At 42.9% G+C, this 22,549-nt stretch overlaps 1 protein-coding gene across 1 annotated transcript in view; it reads left to right on the forward strand.

Moving 5' to 3' along the window:
- Positions 1–21,778, forward strand: part of LOC144770713 (lens fiber membrane intrinsic protein-like) — a 40,296-nt gene extending 18,518 nt beyond the window's left edge. The window contains exons 3-4 of the mRNA XM_078655444.1: positions 5,900–6,034; positions 19,229–21,778. Coding sequence (XP_078511570.1) covers positions 5,900–6,034; positions 19,229–19,290 — 197 coding nt within the window. The 3' untranslated portion in view covers positions 19,291–21,778. The remainder of the gene's footprint in view (positions 1–5,899; positions 6,035–19,228) is intronic.
- Positions 21,779–22,549: the final 771 nt, after the last annotated feature.

The raw sequence follows: 22,549 nt of genomic DNA on the forward strand, positions 1-22,549 counted from the left end.
GGGCCCTGTTGGATAGTGAAACTGATTATTAATGTTGACTTGAGTGTAATAGTTTTAACTGGCATTTTTATTTAAGCAGTATAATTTCCTTGTTTTTCAAAGGACATTTTAAAGTTCAAATTAGAAGCTCAAATGCCCATTCAGTACAAGTGGAAAGCCCCAACACATGGGTTAGCCCATGTTAAAAGTTTTGCTTACTTTTTAGGTAGGCAAATCTTTTGCCAGGGGCAGATAATAAGCACTCCTGGTGAGATTGTCTTTTAAAGTTTGGAAACCACCACAAAGATGCTTATAGTTGTGATTAGAAGCCCTCCACGCGGGCATTCACCAATTGATCATCAATCATATGACTTCCCATTACCATCCAACTCCTAATGTTGAATTTAGAGAAGAAATACAAACTACTAAATCCCAACAGTTTTCTTGATATTATATACTGGGGGCCAGATTCACAAAGATTGGTGCATTAGTAGGTATGACTTACTCATGTAGTACTCCTGTCTAGCTCATGAATTTCAAGAGTGAGTAGCAACAACATTTTGTAAACAGGGTCCAGCTGAACCCAGTGTGAATACATGTATTATATATCGACTTTGCAACAGGTTTATACTTGTGACTATGTGGGTCATGCACAGATTTCTCCATTGGATATGTTGGTCTACTCATAGTATAACCACGGTGAACTAACTAACATAGACTGGGAGCGATGCAGTCCATGTACAGACTTTGGTGTCCCCCTCCCTCCACCCACCGCACGACTGGACCCTTCTCTGTTTGGCAGATCTTACTCATTGAAATCAAGCTGTAGCATTCTCAGTAAAAATGACTGACATGGGCTAAAGTTTCAAAGTTTACTTCAAGAATATAAGAACAACTTACATAAGATGGATAGTTAATCAGTTATCATAATGGCAAACAAATCATAAGCAAAATAACTCATCATCATATCAAACTTTATTTCGGCACCTGGCCAGAAAAGCACACAGAAACTAATACATCAGTACTATAAAACATCACAATGAATATAATTAAAAAATTCAGGTTACAAATATGTTATTTTAGCAGCAATAAGTGATAGTCATTCGATAAGGCCAAGAATAAAATGATCAGAAAAAACAGACATTAACTGGGGATCCAAGCCCATAATTCCAAACAGTATGTAATTCATATATACAGAGGCCATTGCATGGTAGAACGCAGAAAGCAAACAAATCCCCAGAACTATGCTGGTGACAGCTGAGCAACCTTTTTCTGTCTGCATCTCCGCATGCTCAGTAAAAAACGAGAGACAGCAAGGAAAATTGGTTGAGTTGAGTTGTTGAGACAATTGGTTGAGTTGTGTTTGACCTTAGGATCCTAGAGGATCCTAGCAGCAGATCTATATTACCTAACACCCAGATTACGGCACAGTGGCAGGAGCCAAGACCTCCTGGGAGCATAGTAAAGCGGGCAAAAGAACAGAATATGATCTATGGATTCCTTAGATTCAGGGCAAAAGGGGAAGTTTGTCTCTTGTTCTGAAAAGGGATGATGCCATCTCGTGGTCAATGTTCGGAGAGGCAAAGCCCCTATCTGGAATTTAATGGACAGAGTTCTGGCTGCCGGGGGCACAATTTGATCATTGTACTCGCCCAGATTGTAACCATCTAGAAAAGCTAAAGTGAAGGAGCCTTCTGTCTCATTCCAAAGGAAACAGCCATTTACACAGCTCCAGTACATTCTCATTAGCGTGGACTTGGATATGCACCCAGAGATTCTCACATCCAATCTCTATGAAAGAACGTTTAATGTACCCCAGCCATAGGATCGTACCGCCCCCAGGGAGCTTTAAAATGTCTTCTAGTCCCGCCCAATACGGCATTCAGTCAACTGAGAACCATATCCTTCTCCAGTACAACAATGATCTAAGTCTAACTCTGTGGACAAGAGATCGAATTCCCAGACGTAGCCCGATTGGGACAAGTGGGGTACTGACAGGGAGGTTGGTAAAGAGATGTATAAAGCGATTCTCCACCAGCTCTAAAGCATTGACATTATTATGGCCCCAGAGTTCCCCACCATATAATGCTCCGCCCAGGGCTTGAAGATTGTAGATTTGCAAGACAGGGGTTATTGGGCAGAAGCTAGAGTCCTGTAGAGCTCTCAAGAGGCATGGTATTCTGCTCCAACCTAAGTTTACACTTTTCACTCTGATGAGGCCAGCCACAATGTTCATTAAGTGTATACCCTTGATATTTAAAGGTGCAAACCCTCTCTAATGGAACACAATTAAAGACTGGGTGCGACCGGGTTGAATGGCACAGGTGCAAAAGCATATAACTGGTTTTGCTAAGGTTGATCTATAGCCCTCTCTATCTGCAGAAGACACCACAACTGATCCGGAAGATTTTGAATCCCTACAGGGGATTTTAAAACCAGCAGGGTGTCCTCCACGAACAGGCAGGCCGGGACCTTCCTGTTGGCCTGGCTCAGTTCATTGTGGTTGCATTGCTCCAAATGGGTCACCAGATCATTAATGTGTAGCAAAAACAAGTTTGGCCTAAAATGCTCCCCTGTTTTACATCTCTGGACACTGGAATAGAGCCTAACAACGCCCCAGATGAACCACACTTAACCTCAGCATAATTTCTCAGGTAACGCCTCCTGATAAAATCAACTAAATATGCTGGAACCCCCATAATAGGCAAAACCTTTCAATGGGCTTGTTTTGGACCAAGATCAAACGCTGACCTGAGGTCAACGAAAATTACATAGAGGTGACCACCTCCCAACATAATATATTTTCAATGAATTAACTGAAGTTGGAGAACTGGATCAGTGGTGCTAGTCCCAGCCCTAAACCCAACTTGCAGGAGGGTCAATATTCCTGCATCCTCCATCGAGGCTTGTAATCTACTCACAAGGATTTGACTGAAGAGCTTCTGCGAACAGTTGATAAGACAAATAGGCCAGTAGTTGGATGATAGGGACTTTAAACCCTTGTTGTAGTTAGGAATTATCTCAGCCTCTGCCCATGTCTGCGGCGTAGCCATCCCATTCATAATGCATTTAAAATTCAGGGAATGGAAGGGGCTCTAAGTCTCCCCCTCAGCTTTAAACAAGTCCCCCGGTTCCTTATCCAACCCTGGCTCTTTTCCTGGGCTAATCCAGTGTATGGTGTTGGCAACCTCACTTATAGTGATAGGGCAAAAAGCACAATCATCCAGGCTGGGCAAACCTACCTCAAATTGAACACTCTGCCAAAACAGCTTGATTCACGTAGAAGGCTGGGCCGTGTTGCACCTTCTGCCACCCTACTGGCAGAACTGGCTGCAAGTCCAGCAGTTAGCAATTTGTCCAGCTCATTCGGACCTATATCACACTCATAAAGTCCTGTAAAATGATCAATCGCTGCAGCAGCTGTAATGTTGCAAGACAGGGTGGCAGCAGATTCTGGGTCCTTGTTGGACACTATTTGCCAAAAGGAGCGGTGGTGTTTCTCACTGGTTGCAAGCTGTAGTGCCTCCTATTTGGCTATTTCACGCTCTCACTTAGCTTTATTTAAGCTGACTTTGTAGAAAGCCCTGGCTTCCTGCATTGTGACTAATCCCACCTATCAGGGCATGCCTTGCTATGTTGCAAGCCTTAGTATGAAGAACTCAGTACAGTTCTGTAGAAAATATCCAACAAAGATTCACCTACTAAAAGGGGAAAAATTGGGCCCATAAAAAAATGAAAAAGCAGATCATTTTATAGGGTTTTAGACAAAGGATTTCATGCATTCACTATAAAAGGGTTCCCAGGCTATGCACCAATGGGGAACAAGTACAAAGCAACAATTTACCCCAAGATACGTTGATTCTCTCATAATGTATAATGCATAATGAATCACATTAGATTCAGTCGTTCTCAGAGTCTATTCAGGTAACATGAGTTGATACATAGTATTTAAGGCAGACTGGGACAGACAGGTTGTCCTTGATTAGGTACATCACATTTAATGTGGCTGGGAAAGCCTCAGTCTTTCAATGCGAAGCCCACAGTTCTTTATTACAGCAGAAAAATCAACAGCAATAGTGATCATGTGGTGTAGTGTGACATCATTTCAAGATGTAAAAAAGCATAAAATTGGTTTAGGTTGGTGTAAGCTCGATCTCTAATATGTTAGGCACTACATTTCAATAAAAGAAATTCCACAGTAGAGCCCTCCTTTATAAACCTTTGGGGCCCACATCCAACTTCAGTCCCCTCCTCATCGACCCCACTGCCCCATGGATGCTACAATCCAATGACTTCAGCCTTCTTGGTGTCCTCAACTATTACTTTGAGAACCAGAAAGACACCAACTTCCTCAACCTCCTTTAGGGGTCTCAGGATTCTGGACATCACCCAATGAGTAAGTAGCCCCACCCATACAGTGGCTTACCTCCTTGACCCAATCTTTGCCAACTTCCCTAATGTCCCGGTGGGCATCCCCACCCCTCTTACTTGGACCCACTACTACCTCATCCAATTAAATGTTCAATTACCTAACCAAATGAAACCTGCTAATTTCTGGATCACCCATCGGAAATGAAACAATATCTCCAGTGACAACTCGAAGTCAGCACTTCTCCAGCGCAACAGCCTAATGTAAGTGCCTCTCACTTCAACCAATGGATAACCACCTGAATGTAATCCAATGCCACAGATGACGTATGCTTCATCTCTGACAAGGGAGACAGACAATGCTCATCCTACTGGACCTCATAGCAGACTTTGACACCATCTCCCACCATGTCCTCATCTAGACATTCTCAAAGATTGAATCCGTGTACCCGCCCTACAATGGATCTGCTCCTTCATCACTGGTCATTCTCAAACGGTCAGTCTCACATCCTTCCAGTCTAATGCCACTAAGCTAATCTGTGAATTTACATATGGATCCTCCCTGAGTCCCGCCCTCTTCAACATCTACATGGCCCCACTCTTGTTGTCCAATCCCATTATCTCAGCATCGGCACATACGCAGATGACACACAACTGATCCTCTCTGTCCCAGAAGACACACTTACAGCACAATCCAACTTCACCAAGTGCATATCTGACATAGCAGACTGAATTAAAAAGAGCTGCGTCAAGCTCAGAGGCAACTAAACTGAAGTTGTACTCTTCGATAAACACTCCTCTCTGTGGTCCCCAATGTGGGCCCTGATGATCTAGGGCCACCTACTACTGCCACCAATGTGGTAAGGAACCTGGGCACCATAATTGACAGCCAAGCTTCCATGCCCATCTAAGTCAACATCGTATCAGTAACGTGCTTCTACACCCTTGTGAGAGTTTAGAAAGACTTTCATATGGCCCCCACTGAACACCCACAGGTTGGTAACCCAATCCCTCATCACCAGCAGACTTGACTACACACTAAACCTCTCACCACAAACGAGGCCCTAGCTAGTTCAACAATTGCATTTGCTTTTTCATCCTGACAATATACCTTCATATCAGTTGGACTTCTGTTCGCCCTCTTCCCACTGGATTTGGCACACAAAGATGAGTGGATGCGCTTTCTCCCACATCATCCCCAAGACCTGAAATGAGCTGTCTTTCTCCAATGGAGCAGTTAGTTTTGTTCCTTCTATGGCAACTGGATGCCCAATTGGGTGATTAGCATGCCTTGAAAATCTCCATAAAATACCATAGCATAGCATAGCATGGCATGGCATAACATAAAACATTACATGCTCATTCGCCAATTCGCTCAGTTTAGTTTTCTTTTGGAGTTTCCAAACTCTAGTTTTATAGATGTCAGTAAAATAACTAAAGCCGTTTTGACTGACCATCAGTAAATTAGCTCGACCAATGAGCTTGCTCAGACATATCAGAAGGTTGACTTTGAGAAGTTACTCACTCGCTCATCTTCTCTTCTCTCCTGCAGCTTTGTTCGTACTTTTGGCAATGGCTATCTACACTGGTGTCACTGTGAATTTCCTTGGCAAGCGGTTTGGGGACTGGCGCTTCTCGTGGTCGTACATCCTTGGATGGGTGGCACTGCTCATGACGTTCTTTGCTGGTAAGTGTCAGTTGTACCTTTCTCCACTCCAAAATGTGGTATCTGGCCATATCTACTACAGTTTTGCATTACACAGTTTTGGGGTTGCACAATGATATTATCAAATATTTGTCATATCTGAAGTGGAGGTAAATCTCCACAAACCCTGTGCATGGCGCACTGTATGGACTTAGACAGTGCAGCAGCCCAAATATTCTATTTGAAAAGTCTTTTTACTTGAGGTCATATTGTATATGTAATTTCTAGGGCCCAACAGGATCTCGACATGAAGTTGGCAAGACATATGGACCACCTGCCTTACCTAGTCTCTCTTTTCCATGGTCTTTTTGTAATTCAATGCCTCATGTGTATATATGTATTCAGATATGTATGCACATGGTTTGTATGAGGATTAATATTTTGTGAACCTAGTGACAAAATAATGGAGTGCTGAACAAAAGTGGTGTATGAGAGACGGATTACATTTGGTGGAGGAAGAAGGAAAGAAGGCCCAGCGGGCTTACCTGCCGGCCTCTGTCATTCATGGGGGTAACACATCTTGAGGTGTTGCTTAAAACAGGGAGTTACGCTTCAGAACTATTGAGCAGATGTCAGGGAACTTGCTGGGTTTTGGAATGAAGAGAGTGCTATGCTAGGATCAATAGAAGGCTTGGCTTTTTCTTTTCTCTGTCCAGGACGTTTTGGGCACAACTCTGATGAGGTTGATACTGTCTTACATAGTTCATTGGAGGTCTTAATGTTGCAAGATATCATGGAGTGCTTAGGCTTAACCCCGTACCCCCACCAATAACAGACTTCCAAAGTGATGTGAGAAGCCCAATGGAGATCTTCATGTGTAGGTGTCAAAACTCCCCAGACCCATGATCAGATGGGCAGCAGCATGAGGGACACTCGTGAAGGGAGATACATGTAATTCTGGGACATTGGCAATCAGGACAGCTTTTTAGACATTTCTAAAGACTGCTCCAGAGAACAAAGTGTTGATTTTGTTGAGCTTCATAATTTGGCACCAGGCAGCTTGTGTCTTTTTTGAGACAAGTGTTCAGAAGCTGTTTGCAGTGTTGCTATAGAATCCTGGGGCTTCATTACACTGGACTAAAGGTAACTGGAATCCCAGAGATTCATGCAAAGGCCACTCCTACATACATTCTTTTTGAGTATCACTGTTGATTAGCACACATTTGGTATTCGTGTGATTGCTCTTTAGGTATGACCTAGACATCCAAGCCTGAATGTTAGCAAGACAATCTTTAAGGTGGGTGATGTCATTTCCCAATTTGATTTGTGGGGAGAGTTGGGTCTCCCCTGCTGACTTATGAATGTTGATGTTCTTGGCAGTGAGAGGGATTACAAGGGGTTCTATGTAGAGGCTGAACATTGTTGGAAGAAGGAGGGCCGGGGCAGGGATATGGTTAAGAGGTGCTCCTCTGAAGTTCTTGTAGGATGTCTTGGAAGACTATTTTTGAGGAGAGGGTTTTAAATAGGATTTATGATTGATGGCGTGAAAGGGTGCAGAGAAATCTAAATGGAACTTCAGGCATGAGCTGATGTAGTCAGTGGATTGATGTGGACAATTTACTCCTTAGTGACTGTCTTGGTGACTCCAGACTAGTAATCTCGAGGGAGGTTGAGCATTTTATGGAAATCAGCCTCAGCAGGACTGGGGTTGTTAATTTGGGAGAGGGTACCACCTACAAACTTAATACTGGTAAGTGAAACCTCTGAGAGAATCTCTGCTCAACCTCATGTTATAAGCAGCAGGCAGTTCACAAAGCAGTGAGTTTTAAGCACCATCAACAATTTTAAAGCAAGCAGCACAGCACAATAAAATTCCCAAACCAGTTTAGAAAAGGAAAATGTAATGATTAAAAAAAACACACAAATCTTTAAAATCGGTCAAAATTAGCAGGAGATATGATTTTCTACCTTTTTAAAAGAGCATTGAGCAAAAGTAAAACACCAATTAAAATTCACCGCTCTCTGTTGACCGGGACCTAAGCGTTATTTCTGAGCAGGCGTGATGAGTCGTCTCTGTAAAGATATTGCAGTGAAGTTAGTCCCTGAAATGGAAATCAAAATCTTCCAGCATGGAAAGTTCTAAGGCTGTGGTCTGTCAAAATCAGATACATCTTCACTGAACTCCTGCTGAAACCATTGGTTTTGGCACCAATAGCTCAAAGACAGACAAATATAGATTTAATATCCACTGAGGTAATTTCGCTGGTTGGATAAATTTACTACCTTGCCCGGGTCCAAGGTTGTACCTTCAAAAGAGGTGAGTTTCAGTGAGGTGGGAAGACTTTCAGAGAGTTGAGAAGGTGTGATATATCCTCAGTGGAGGGTGAAGGCGGGTCAAAGTGAGTGCTAGAGGTACTAGTAGAGAAAATGCTGGTACTTCAGTGTAGTAAATGTGCAATCTGTGCCAATTTTCAATTATATTGACTTGCCCAAACAGGATTTCCATTTGTGCAATCACCCTGTACTTCCGTGTCCTTTGCCAAGGATGCCTTCCTAAATGAGAGGGCTATTGGGATTTCTTGTTGATTCCAAGTAAAATGGTGTTTCTATGTGCTTGGCTTTTTATAGTCTTTTCTACTTGTGGGATTTCTGTGAATGGGACTTGCTATTGCTTCCAGTTTGATTTAATCTAGTTCCAGAGTGGAATCCAGCGTTTACCAATTTACTGTTTTTGTCCATCGTTTTTTTCCTCAAGTGGTTGTTCCTGTTAGAAGTAGTAGAAAACTTTGGGGCATATTATCAAGAACGGGCGTTACATTATCGCCGCTTTTATCGGCAGGAAACTGCCGATAAAGCGGCGATAATGTGCTTGATAATATGCTCTATGAATTCCAACCGAAGCCCATGTTAGATGTCTTCACATCTAACATGGGCTTCGATTGGAATTCATAGAGCATATTATCAAGCACATTATCGCCGCTTTATCGGCAGTTTCCTGCCGATAAAAGCGGCGATAATGTAACGCCCGTTCTTGATAATATGCCCCTTTATTCGGTAGCCAAGTACCATCAAAGTACACATAAATAAAACAGTTCAATAAATACATCAAGATACATTCTAAAACATCACACGACTCAAACTCATTAAAAAAGAAATACAATTCGGCAGGCCTTTCCTATAATCATTCTTTGTATGCAAAACAAGAGCAAAGGTCAGACAAAGCTATGTGCCAAGCAAGCAGTAAACACATAAAAACACATACATGTTATCCTTTTGTTCTACATAAAATAGATATTGTTAAAATTAGGTAATAGTTCAAAATTTACCTAGTCACTGGGAGTCACAATCTGTAGTCTACCACGTTTATGCAAGACTGTCTGTAAAGATTTGCTTGTAGCAATGACAATTGCAGGGGTAGTATCACTCTTTAAAATTCTAAACGCCACTAAATGTTTAGTCATCTCCAGATTGCGACATATGGGAATAATCCATTCCCGGCGCGGGCCAAGACAGCTAGGACAAAAGAAAAGGATGTGTATCTCATCCTCATTTTCCAAGCCACATGCCGGACAAATACTGGAAACTGGGTCCCTGGTAAAGGACCTCAGAGGTAAAGTGCCAAATCAAAAACGAATATAAAGGCTTTTAGCTAAGGGGGATGAGACAAAATCTAGGAATTCCTCAAAACTGGCAAGTGGTTTAATATCTAGAAATCTATTTGTCAACGTGCCATCTTGGATATGACTCCAGTAGCTGGATTTCAAGATGTTAAGATCAACTTTGCAAATTTTTTCCAGATTGGTCCATAGCCTTGGCAGACCCAGTTTACTAAATCAGTCTGAAACTAATTTAACCCAGGGTATTGACTTAGCAGAAAGCAGGTCAATGATGCAATCTCTAAATTCCCTTAGCTCAGGTATGACCCATAATCAAACCCAATAAACAAGTGGTCTAAGAACAGCCAGGTCTGCAATTCTTTTTAATCCTAGATCAAAGAATAAGGGGGTTAATGGTGTACTACTGGGCACAGAAACCAAGCGTATGAAAAATCTATTTTTCGCAACAGTAAGTGGAGAGACATCAGTACAGCCCCACGTCTAAGCGCCATACAGAGCCGCCCCTTGCAATTTACCACCATATACTACCAGGGCCAGTGAGACTGCACAAGAGCTTGTTGGCATATGCAACCCATTATTAGCGCTTGCTCTGTGCTCGAGTAGTAGCTTGCTTTTACTTAGCTGGTCCTTCCACTTCAGGGTCTCCATTACCTTGACCCCTAGATAATCGACGCTCCTCACCCTCTCTAGCCTTTCCCTACCAGCCTGTATGATTGAACTTTGAGCTCCAAGCCCTTTGACACACAGATATCTGTAAATTTATCAACAAGGAGCTGGAGCCCCATTTGTGTCTTAGAAATGAGAAGGGAGTCATCTGCAAATAAAAGAATCAGAACCTTATTGGCATTCTGGGCAGGGAAATAATTTCTAAAATTCATCAGAAAATTGACCACATCATGTATGTAGAGGGTAGAGGGCCAATGTAACAACTTGTCAAGAACCTGCTTGACAAAGATCTTCTGAGCATTGTCAATTAAGCGAATTGGCCTATAACTTGAAGGTATGCATGCATTACCCTTCTTATATATTGTGACAATCTCAGCCCCTCTCCAGGAGTCAGGTGCCTCACCCCCTGTGCTATAGCATTAGAAAGCAGATTAAGATAGACTATCCAAATCGGGGGTTCCAATTTGTATAAGTCCCCTGGAATAGTATCCGGTTCTGTCACCTTAGAAGTTTTTAGAGAGGAGATGGCACTGGCAGTATCTTCTAAGCTAAAGGTAATAGCTGTACCATGGGATTCTAAGGTGTCATGGCAAGATGAACCTATGATGGTCATTGGATTACTGCCAGGCCATAAAGTTTCACCAACCTTTGCCTCATAGAGGTCAGAGAAGTGGGATTCCCATTTGTCAGCTGGTATATGATGTTGGTAGCACTTTGTATTATCAGCAGTAGTTTGGGTCACCATACCCCAGAAGAGACTATTATCATTAGTTTTAACTGCAAGCAGCATGTCCTCCCAAATTCTATCGTTCCAACTCTTTTTTGCAAGGTTTAACGAGGCTATGTAGGTATGCCTAGCTTGGGCTATTAGGATCCTGTCGCCGCATAAACACCAGATCTTCAGGAAAATTTGTCTTGCTTACAAGTGAGATCATACCAATTGATATATTTTCCCAAAGCTGGCTTCTTATAGGCCATATCTTTATAGAATACCTGTTGGAGCTCTTTGAACAGTAGGTTATGTATGCTCAGAATTGGGATTTCTAGCTCATTCCCCCCTTCATAGTTTGTTAAGAACTTGATGTAAAGCCCATATATCTGAGCCAGCAGCATTGGGTTCAACATAACTTTGGGCCAGGAAACTTAACGTTCTCTATTGGATAATACAGGTTCAGGCACTACTGAGTAGCATGTATTCGACTCCCTAGTCTATCATATGCCCCATGCTGTAGTTTTCTCCAGCCTGTACCTGTTTACATTTTACAGCACTGTGGTTGGAATCATGTGAAGGTTTGGTCATTAGTCTCTGGAGCTTCGCCCAATTTGTCCTTAATCCGCCTGGAGATATGGATTTTAGATTTGGGCACAATCATCTATGTTAAACCTAAAGACATGCACACTGTACCCAAAATGTGGCACCTGTATCTAAGACACAATATTCAAGACCTGGGCTTCAGAAAATGGAAATAATACATCTTACGTTTACTTAGCAAGATATGTACTCAGCTTATTGTATGTTTCATAAAAACAGGCACAATCCATAATAAAAATTCATAATCAAAACATAACTAGGTAATAACAGGAATTTCAAATTGTTAATTCAAATTTTTTTTTAGAGATGATGTTAGTTGTAAATTGTAAGATTTAGAAATTTGCCAGATTTTTTTACGTTCACAATACATGGTAACACCTTATGAATAGAACAGTGACCATTTCTCACAATAACTTTAGAGAAACTCAAAGACAGTGTAAGGGAGCTGAATGATCTGTCATGGACATGAAACACTCCAGTGGATACCGTTTTTAACTCAAATACAAATAAGAATCAAGCATAGTGTTCTGAGATGTTCGTATTGTATGCCGAGAATCATTGTATGCACCATATGATACATTTTGGTGAACACCTTCTTACTAATTCATGCAGACAATTTGCTAACCCAAGTCTTGAAGAGTCTTGTAACCAAGAGGTGAAAGGAGAGCACTAAGTTGGATCTGGTTTTATGATTCATGGTACAGCAAGTTGTTAGGCATCCTTATTTTATTGTCTACCCAACTCACCATGGAACATTGTCATGGAGACCATCTATTTTATACAAGAACAATTTCTTTGCAAATTTATCAATAAGGGTTACTCTCATACCCACTTAGCCTTTGCAATGAAGGAGCTCAAAGGCCCTAGATGAAAGCGTTACACTATGTGGGACTAAGCACTACTTCACAAAAATGGTTCACATTTTGTTTTCACTTGCTCTGCCCTTACGTTTAGTACAACCCGACTTAAACCCATGTGCAAAGTTTCACAAATGCGGATTTGAGCTCCAGTGATAGCCTTCAAATCGTTCTACCAATGAGGGACCCTCACTTGCAATCCGCCCTGGGGTTTCTATAGCAGAGGGCAAGCAATGGAGATATATTCTGTTGAGTCTAAGATACAAATCTATGTCACACTGTGCTCTGGCAGTTGCTTCTGAAACACGGACCTTCAATTTTAATTTTTTTGCTATATTTATTCCAAAGTAATTTAATTACAAAACATGCCTTAAGCAGGTATTGATTATTATAGTGCTCTCTTTTTGATACATCATGTTTCTTAGAAGCACATCTTTCAGTTGTTCCAGTATTTGCAACATTAGCCAGCTTTGGAACACTAATAACTTTACATACTGACATGTTATAAAGTTCCACATTTCTGAAACGAGTTTTTTGGAACATTTTCCTTTTGTAAAATCTGTGTAGACATACTTTTTAAGAGCACATTTTTAATGTTATTTAGAATTAGTCCTATTATTACTATTGAACATACTCTGCACACAAAATCAATCGCCTTAGTATCTGAAAAATATTTCCTTAATACATTTCCGAATTAGGAGGTGGGTTGTATGTTCCATCCACCAGTGGATTACATACCATAATAGAGACTAATCCAATAATTAAGACCTCCTGTTATGCTCCCTAACCACTGCTTTGTTACAACATTTAACAATTGCTACACTATTTAGAAATGTTGCTCTTAGATGTCCTAATTGATTGTGGCAACATCTACCACACTTTACTTATCTTGAGTATTTAATTTCTATAGTTATGAATCTGCAGTTGGCAGCACTGCACTTAAATGTCACTTATTTGAAGTGTACGCTAAAGAAAGCACTAAGCATTAATCTGATGAACAGAAAAGGCATGTGCACCGTTGAAGTGACTAACAGCCTGATTCATCAAGCTAAATAGCGCCCGCAATCGCTGCGAAAATGCAATTGCGGGCGCAATGTCGGTAATCGGCATTCATCATTAAATCGCAAACACATAATAGCGAATACGCAATAATATTCGCAGAAACCCGGTAGGAGAGCATTAGCGAATCGGAAAATGCGAGAATCCACGGATTTTGCGAAATAAATTGCGGTTTCGCTATACAATCGCAATCGGTATTCATGAAATACCGCAAATAGCGAAAAACCCAAAAATCGCTGTTTGCGCGGCGCAAATTAAGGACAACTCAAAGCAGGTGGTAACCATAAAAGCCATGGAAAAAAAAAATTCAAAAAACAGTTGGCCAATCAGTAACAGGCTCAGGCCTGACCAATCACACATAAGGACAATCAGCAGCTGCATTAGGAGTTCCACAATGCCAGGAATGTACATGGTCGTCAGGCGCCGAAGGCTACAGCGAGCAGCACGGAGGAGAGGCCAGATCCAGGAGAGGATATTCCGCCAGTGGGTCACCTTGCTGGGCCAAACAAGAGAGCAGATATATGCTAAATACAGGCTGAATGGGGAAATGATAATCCAGCTCATACACGACCTTGACCCCCTGATGCAGCACCCAACAAGGCGATCCAATGCGGTGCCTACACATGTGCAGGTATTGTGTAGCCTGCACCTCCTGGCCTCTGGGAGCTTCCAGGGGATAGTAGCGGCTGCTGGGGGGATATCCCAGCCCACCATGTCACGCTGCCTCAAGACTTTTGTTGACGCTATGCTTACCCAGCTACACCGATACATAAAATTTCCCACCAGCCATCAGGAATTGCACTTGACCAAGCTACAATTCTACAATGTAGCACATTTTCCACATGTACTCGGATGCATAGACTGTACCCACGTCGCCATCTGCCCACCAGCTGCCACGGAGTATATGTTCCGCAATCGGAAGTCCTACCACTCCCTCAACATACAGATGGTCTGCAATGCCAAGACTTACATCACTGACATTGTGGCCCAGTAAATGCGAAATTGCAACACACAGTTTCTGTGTCACCGAAGAGTTGCACAGCCTGCTACACGTTTGTGATCAAATTATCCACGTACTCGAGAATGTACTCAAATTCATCTTATTTTATTGCAAAGTTTATCCAGACACGTCAGGTCCAACAAGTTTTCATATTTTCACGCATATTGATTGCACAAGAATTGCCCATCCGGGCCTATTCATAGGCACGTAAATCAACTTGATTCCTTGTCATATTTAATCTTCACCCAATGCATTTCGGTAGTATTAATAACCTTCGTCAGGGGTATCTACAAAGATTAAAAAATGTATACATCAGTCCTGCATGTTTAACAGCTGACTAAACTCCAACCGATCACTCTGTTTTTTCTTTCCCATATACTAATTCATACTTCTACCCTCGTGCGTCTCAAATTAATTGCCTTCCATTTTCCCACAAAATCAAAATGCGAAACACTCATGAAAATCTATAGCCTCCCCACACTATTCAACCCTGTGAACTCCACAAAAACTAAAACTGATAATCTCTCCCAAAACCCCGTTGTTAAACCTCAAGTGCTGCAAACAGTATTACATCACAGGTGGGGAAAGTAACGCGGGATTTAAAATGCAATGCGCGTAGGGAGTTGGCGCTCAATGTGGCATTCGAATTTTGGGGCGAGTAGAGTGTCAGTGAAACCGTCAGTCTATCGGAGGTAAACACTGGATTGTTTAATTTGTTAAGGGGAAAGTGAGGTAAATTCACGGACTGTGATGTAATACTGTTTGCAGCACTTGAGGTTTAACAACGGGGTTTTGGGAGAGATTATCAGTTTTAGTTTTTGTGGAGTTCACAGGGTTGAATAGTGTGGGGAGGCTATAGATTTTCATGAGTGTTTCGCATTTTGATTTTGTGGGAAAATGGAAGGCAATTAATTTGAGACGCACGAGGGTAGAAGTATGAATTATTATATGGGAAAGAAAAAACAAAGTGATCGGTTGGAGTTTAGTCAGCTGTTAAACATGCAGGACTGATGTATACATTTTTTAATCTTTGTAGATACCCCTGACGAAGGTTATTAATACTACCGAAATGCATTGGGTGAAGATTAAATATGACAAGGAATCAAGTTGATTTACGTGCCTATGAATAGGCCCGGATGGGCAATTCTTGTGCAATCAATATGCGTGAAAATATGAAAACTTGTTGGACCTGACGTGTCTGGATAAACTTTGCAATAAAATAAGATGAATTTGAGTACATTCTCGAGTACGTGGATAATTTGATCACAAACGTGTAGCAGGCTGTGCAACTCTTCGGTGACACAGAAACTGTGTGTAGCAATTTCGCATTTACTTTGCATAGGCGCATTTGGAACGGAGCGCAACAAGAGTTTTTGCACGCCAAACGGAAAAATTGGATAACATGAACTTGTGGATAACAGAAAAGGGTGTGCTTCAGACTTATACACATTGTGGCCCAGTACCCAGGGAGTATCCATGACTCCTATATATTCCGGCACAGCGGCCTCCACACACGACTGGCCAGGGGAGACTTTGGGGAAGGACACCTACTTGGTAAGTACACTTTGTCGACAATGTCACATTGCTATGAAGTAGCAGCACAGGCACTCACCCTCTGCCCCTCTCATTCAGGTGACAGTGGCTACGCCCTCCGTGATTACCTCCTCACCCCATACCTCAACCCTGCTACACCCCAGCAACGGCGCTACAATGTTGCGCACATTCGGACAAGGAACTGCATAGAAAGGACATTTGGGTTGCTCAAAAGCAGGTTCCGCATACTGCACAAGACAGGTGGGGCCATGTATTACAGTCCTGCAATGTGCTGCCGCATTGTGGCTGTCTGCGCAATACTTCATTACATTGCAACCAAGCGCCGGATACCTGTCGACATATCTGGCAGTGAATCTGAAGGGGACGACCGGCCACCTGCTCATGCGCGCCATGCACACGGGGAGAATCCTGCTGAAGGCCACAGACGTCGCAACCACATCACACTGAACAGTTTCTGATGCACCCTCTACCCTCACCCCACAAATCACAAATGCATGCAGAAATCAATAATGACACTACGCCAATGTGTGCTGCTAAAATAAATATAATTGTTTCATTCACAATAATGGTAACACTTTTAATGTTGTCTTTGCTAACAGTATTTCAGCATACTGCTGTGTGGAACGGACAGGGCAGGCTTATACTCAGCCTGTGCCTGTAAGAGTCATAGAAAGTCATGTGCGCCTCCTGCGCGTACCGCCCAAACGCCTCTGTGGCTCATCCTCATCCATGGCACGTGCAGCTGCTGTGGGCCTGGTGCTGCGCCTGAGTGCCCCTACGTGTGAGGCAGAGTGGCTGCTCACACTAGATGTCCCCTCACTGGCATCATCACCCCCAACAGTGGCAGGTAGAGCAGGACGGTGTAGTGCTGTCACGGCACTGGTCAGGTGCTCAAGGACCCTGGCCACATCCTCGCAGCACTGGATGAGCTGCTGCTGCTGCGCAAGGGACCGCCGCGACAACTGTGATGTGGCATTGCTAATGATATAATTGGACCTGGTGTAGGCGGTCAGCCTGGTCAATAGCTGCCGGTGGCGGCGGCGTGCTGCGTTGCGCTGCGATGTATTTGCAGCAGTGCTGGCCACCATGGCTGCAGTCATGCGGACCATACCCTCCCCCACACCTGCCATGGCTGCAGTCATGCTGGCCATTCCCTCACCCACACCTTCCATGACTGCCGTCATGCGGTCCATCCGGTCCCCCACTCCGGCAACATTGCGCCCAATGTTGTACAGCTGTAGCTGTATGGCACCTTGCTGCCGTGCTTGCAGCTGATGTATACGGAGCATGCGTCTTTCCACGCTCACTCTCACCAGCTCCGGTCCATTCCCCCTCCTGCTGCTAGGTGCATTGGTCTGCAGGCGAGGCGTGCCACGCCTGCTCTGCTGGCCTGACACAGTGGGTGGCCGCTGTGTTGCCGCTGTTGCAGGCCCTGATGTAGAAGCACCAGCTGCTGGTGGTGTCACGGCAGGCGTTGTTAGTACGGCAGGGGCTGGAGGCACCCTGGTGGTGGACCTGGCTGCAGGAGTAGTTGCTGCGCCAGACGCAGGAGGCACACTGGTGGCGGACCTGGCTGCAGTAGTATTTGCTGTGCCAGACGCAGGAGGCACACTGGTGGCGGACCTGGCTGCGGTAGTATTTGCTGCGCCAGACGCAGGAGGCACCCTGGTGGTGGACCTGGCTGCAGGAGTAGTTGCTGGGGCAGGGGCTGGTGGCTGTGTATGTGGCGGCACCTCCTCCTCATCCGGTGCCTCCTCATCTATTTGCAGCCTCTCGCTGTCGCTGCTGTCTGCACCACCTGTGAGGGGATGTGGACGTTTATTAGTTGCATGTATCTGTCACACGTGCAGTTGCTACATGCATGCTGGGTGACATTCCCTGACTGGCTATGGCTTTGCGTACTTTGGAACCTGTCTGGCTGCATTGTGGTAAATCTACATTGTGGCCACACTACATGTCCCACAATGCTTCAGGGCATTACCTGATGTGGAACGATGGCATGACTATGGAACAATATGGGAGGCTAATTGGTCATGGACATTCATAGGGGACAGGGTCGCAGTCGCATGCCACTTACCTCGGGTGTCTTGGGTGGTGCGGGATGAGTCCATATGAGTCACTCCGATGACCGCCTCTGTCTCCAGGGTGTTCTCTACTTGATCCTCCATGGGGGTGTTTGGAGGGACTGTAGGTTCTCCCCCTCCTGTGCCCGATGATTCTCCAAGGCGCTCAGCCACCCTCTCTTTGGCACGACCTCGGAGGTCGTACCAGCGTTTTTTAAGTTCGTCAAGTGACCTGTCCGCCACACCCACGGAGTTCACCGTGGACGCTATGCCCTGCCAGATCCTGCGTTTTTCCTGTTCTGCCACCCTCCTAGAGTCCTTCCCAAAGAGTTTGGAGTGGTTGGCCACCACACCCTCTATTAAATGCTCCAGCTCCTGCTCGGAGAATTTTAACTTTCTCTTCCGCCCTGTGGTGTTGCTGGGCCCAGGAACAGCCTCCTCAGACATTGCTGCACTGTACTTGCTGAGTAGTTTCCTGACAGATTTGCTGGAGCTGTCCCAGTTGCTGACTCGAGGTCTGCCTCACTGTGGTGTATGGGGGTGGGCCCTGGCTGCTTCCTGGTTGTGATGTCATCGCTGTGCTCGAAATGCGACTTCCCGTTTTCCCGATCTCGCGCTATTTGAGGTCCCGCTATTGCCGATATCGCTATTAGAGAATTCGCAATTCCGACACGGATGTTGCCGGAAATAGCGTATTTTATGCGAATTTCGATAGTCGCTACCGGTATTTGCGGCCGCGTGCGATTTGCTTTCTTTTCTCTAAATTATTCATGAATACCGTTTTGCGTGTCCTTGATAGCGAGTCGCTATTATTCGCTATTAGGGCCACGCAAAACGTCCCGTTGATGAATCAGGCTGTATGTGCTTATCAAAATTGTGTTTTTGTGACTTCACTACTAATACATTGGTAAGACTCTGCTAGTCTCCGTGCTCATTTCACCAATATCCAATGTAAATTGAGGTGCTCAGTATACCATGTGTATCTTAGCTATTTACCCAACTCATGTATTTTTCTTACACTGGTGAATGTTGTCTGGGGATCTGTAATGAACAATCTGCAAAATGCAATGTTGTGAATTTCATTCCTGACTCCTGCTTTCTTTTCCAGGAATTTTTTATATGTGTGCCTACAGAATGCATGAATGCAGGAGGGCCTCTGGGCCACGCTAAGTTTCCCTGCAGTTTCCCCAGCGGTTTTTCAGGCCGTCCAAGGGGCAACTTCCTCGAGGCTCAAATAGGCAAGGAAGCAGGCAACAGACTCAGCAAGCACCTAGAAAAGGAAGTCACACCGGAGTTCTTTTCAGCCCTCCGTAATACTTTCACCTGCATGTCCCGCAAGCTGATTCCATGCAGAATGTCATTGTTCAACAGAGGAAAAAAGAATGCAGTTCATGCGATTGACACCACTGTTTGGTCCCATCAGGGGCCTGCACCAGGAAGTACAGATGCAGTTAGATCCCAGATGATGCAGGCTGGCCTATAAGGGGATTGGGCGATTTCCCAATAAGCCTGCACCGCTGAAAGGCTGGTGGTGCTTTGGAAGAGTCAGTCCAAGTCCAAGTTTGTTTCCACCCCAGCCCACTGGCACCTTCACAGGCACAGGCTTGTTGGTAAATCTCACAGTTTTCCTGTAGGCCATTTATCTTATGGTTGCATGGGCAGGGGGTTGCGAGTTGGATTTGGGAGTTATGGTAGCGTAGCATCATTTACAACCCTCATGGAAAGCCTTACTTCCTGCATTCACATTCAAATGTCGTATGCTCACTGTCAGTTTGGTACCTATTTTTTCTATTTTACATATAACACTGGATGTTTTCTTGAAATAAGTAGGAAGCTATGATGATATACTGACAAACCCCAAATATATAAATAAAACAATTCTTAAATAACATAATAGGATAATGTGAAGTTAAACAGAACAGATGTGTAAGACATTCTGAAAATTCTAGGAAGTGGAAAGCATCAACAAAGTAAAGCAAACATTGTTCTTTCTAAGTTTAGGTCTGGTTAGATGTGCCTTTTCTCTAAGACTGTTCAGGGTAACATCTGAAGAAAGGGACCTTTGTCAATTTATAGGAAGTCCTACAAGAAACAATTCAAATAACCAAAAATACTTGCGTGTAGCACTCCTTATTGTCTATTTGCCTACACTAAGACCACCTAGTCAAGTATTTACAGTCTGTATATTTGGATGCTGTAAGCATCATATATAAGTAATGTTCATTAAACAGTCTTCTGCGTTCCTATCCAGACTTGCTGGCATTGTCATTGTTTTTGTTTAACTCAGTACCATAAATACATCTGAAACTCCATATGTAGTGGATTTAAAAATGACTACACATGAACTCTTAGAATTCATGTTAGCATCATCATGCTTGTTGATTGACCCCAGTTGCATGACTTTTTAATTGTTTTGAAAGGTTTCATGAAAAAGGTCTTCAGTTTGGTTTTAATGGATAGGTAGATATTAGAGAACATTTTTTGAAGGTGCAAAATGTCAGCGAAAGCGATACTATGAAGTAATGGAGCACAATGACCATTTGATAGTAGGGAGGAGAAGGGGTGAACAGCTAATATAAGCTAATATACATACTCATGTCTCTATGAAGTACTCTGGGAGGTCTGAGAAAGCATAAATGTTAGGCTGAGAGGTTTGTTTTAGAGTTTGGAAAAATGATCATCTAAGAGGATTATTGTAAGTAAAGATTTCAGGCTAATTTCAACATATATTATTAGGTGGAATTTTCAGCGTTGCTTTAAGTAAGTATAGCTTAAAGAAAGAAGCTGATGCAAGTGGTATGCAGCAATGAATGGTCCAAAAGATGTCAAGGTTGCAACTATACCAAACAATGTAATTTGTTTGTCAGTAAAAGAAATAAAACACACTTTTGAACACAAATATCCGTGATTATCTACACATTTTAATTCTTGAAGCCACTTTCACAAATTCTCACACCGCAGTCACAATACAACCTCAAGCTATTGGCCACTGTGACGTTCCCTTCATTATAACCTAATGTAGGTAGGGTGAGGCAATCCTACTGCAATGTGATTGGATTTTAAAATCAAAGGTGCTTGTAAACTGAGATGATTAATGCCCCCATGATCAGCAGAAGATTCTACGCCGGAGATCATTCACTTGGTTTCTGAAAAAGGGTAACATGTTGGGAAGCCTTGATCGAAAAACTGAAGGTATAATACCTACTATACTTGAAAAGAAATAAGTTATTTATGACCTAGTATATCCATGATTTAAATCTAGAACTAGATCAAAGAGATCTAAAGGTGCTTCATACCTTATCACCTCTTGATGTGACTCATAGAATTTATTGCTGACCATCGAGGTGTTGATCATCATTGTGTGAAATGTATCAGAGGCTACTGTGTTCTCTTAGAAGACTTTAGAAGTCAGTCAGTCAGTCAAATACACTTTATTCGATTTGTTAAAAATCATAAAAGAAAGAAAGAAATACTTTAGAAGATCCAATTAAAGTGCATTGGATACTACAAGTAGGTAGATCATTTACCTGTACTACATACTATCATAAAAAATAAATTGAATGAGTAAAGAGCAAAATGTAAATCACGATGACACAACTTATATTTGTGAAGTAGGCACGCTGTAGGATTTTAACACACATTTCTTTATGCTGCATTACTTCATAGGACAGTACACACACAATGCAATCCAAATATACAAATTAATTTAATAGACATTGAGCTGTACCATTTTAGAAAAAAACATTTTGGATTTTCATCCAAAAATGAGTGGAAACATATCTCAGGCGAAGGGTATTAAAACCCAATAAGAATTTATGATGTCATGCATTCTTTTAAAAAATTTGAACTGAATATATATACTTATGCTCAAACAAATCCAGTGCAATAAGGCACACAATTAGATATGTATTGCTGACATATGTTACGAAATAACAAAACAAATGGCTAATTACAGTGTGGGATCATTGCTTTATTGCAGTCTTATCTTTGCCTCTTGGTCAACAATGTAAGTGAATATTTCAATGTATCATAATACCTTATGCTGTTGGTGTGTGATAGGCTGGAGGTACCCAATGTCTATTGTTTAAAGATATCATATATTGCTGGAAAATGTAATCAATATCAATTGTGTTATAATATCCATTCAGAGATTTATGTTTGATTGAATCACTTAATTGATTGTATCAGTGCACACCTCCTGATTGATAATAGTCCAGAATTTGACAGTGACCATCCACTAACTAATGATCAGTGTATTGTTTGATTGAATTTAGCCAACTGTCTGAGGCAATCACTTCTTTGTCCGATTAATACTGTCCCCCGCATCATTACACTTACCCAAGATTTTACTCAATTGACTAATAATCTGAGCCCATTGTCCCTTTGCCTGGTGAGACAATGAGCTCAGAGTATCACTGCTTGTTCCTGT

The sequence above is a fragment of the Lissotriton helveticus genome, chromosome 7, assembly GCF_964261635.1.
Source record: "Lissotriton helveticus chromosome 7, aLisHel1.1, whole genome shotgun sequence".
Lineage (NCBI taxonomy): Eukaryota > Metazoa > Chordata > Amphibia > Caudata > Salamandridae > Lissotriton > Lissotriton helveticus.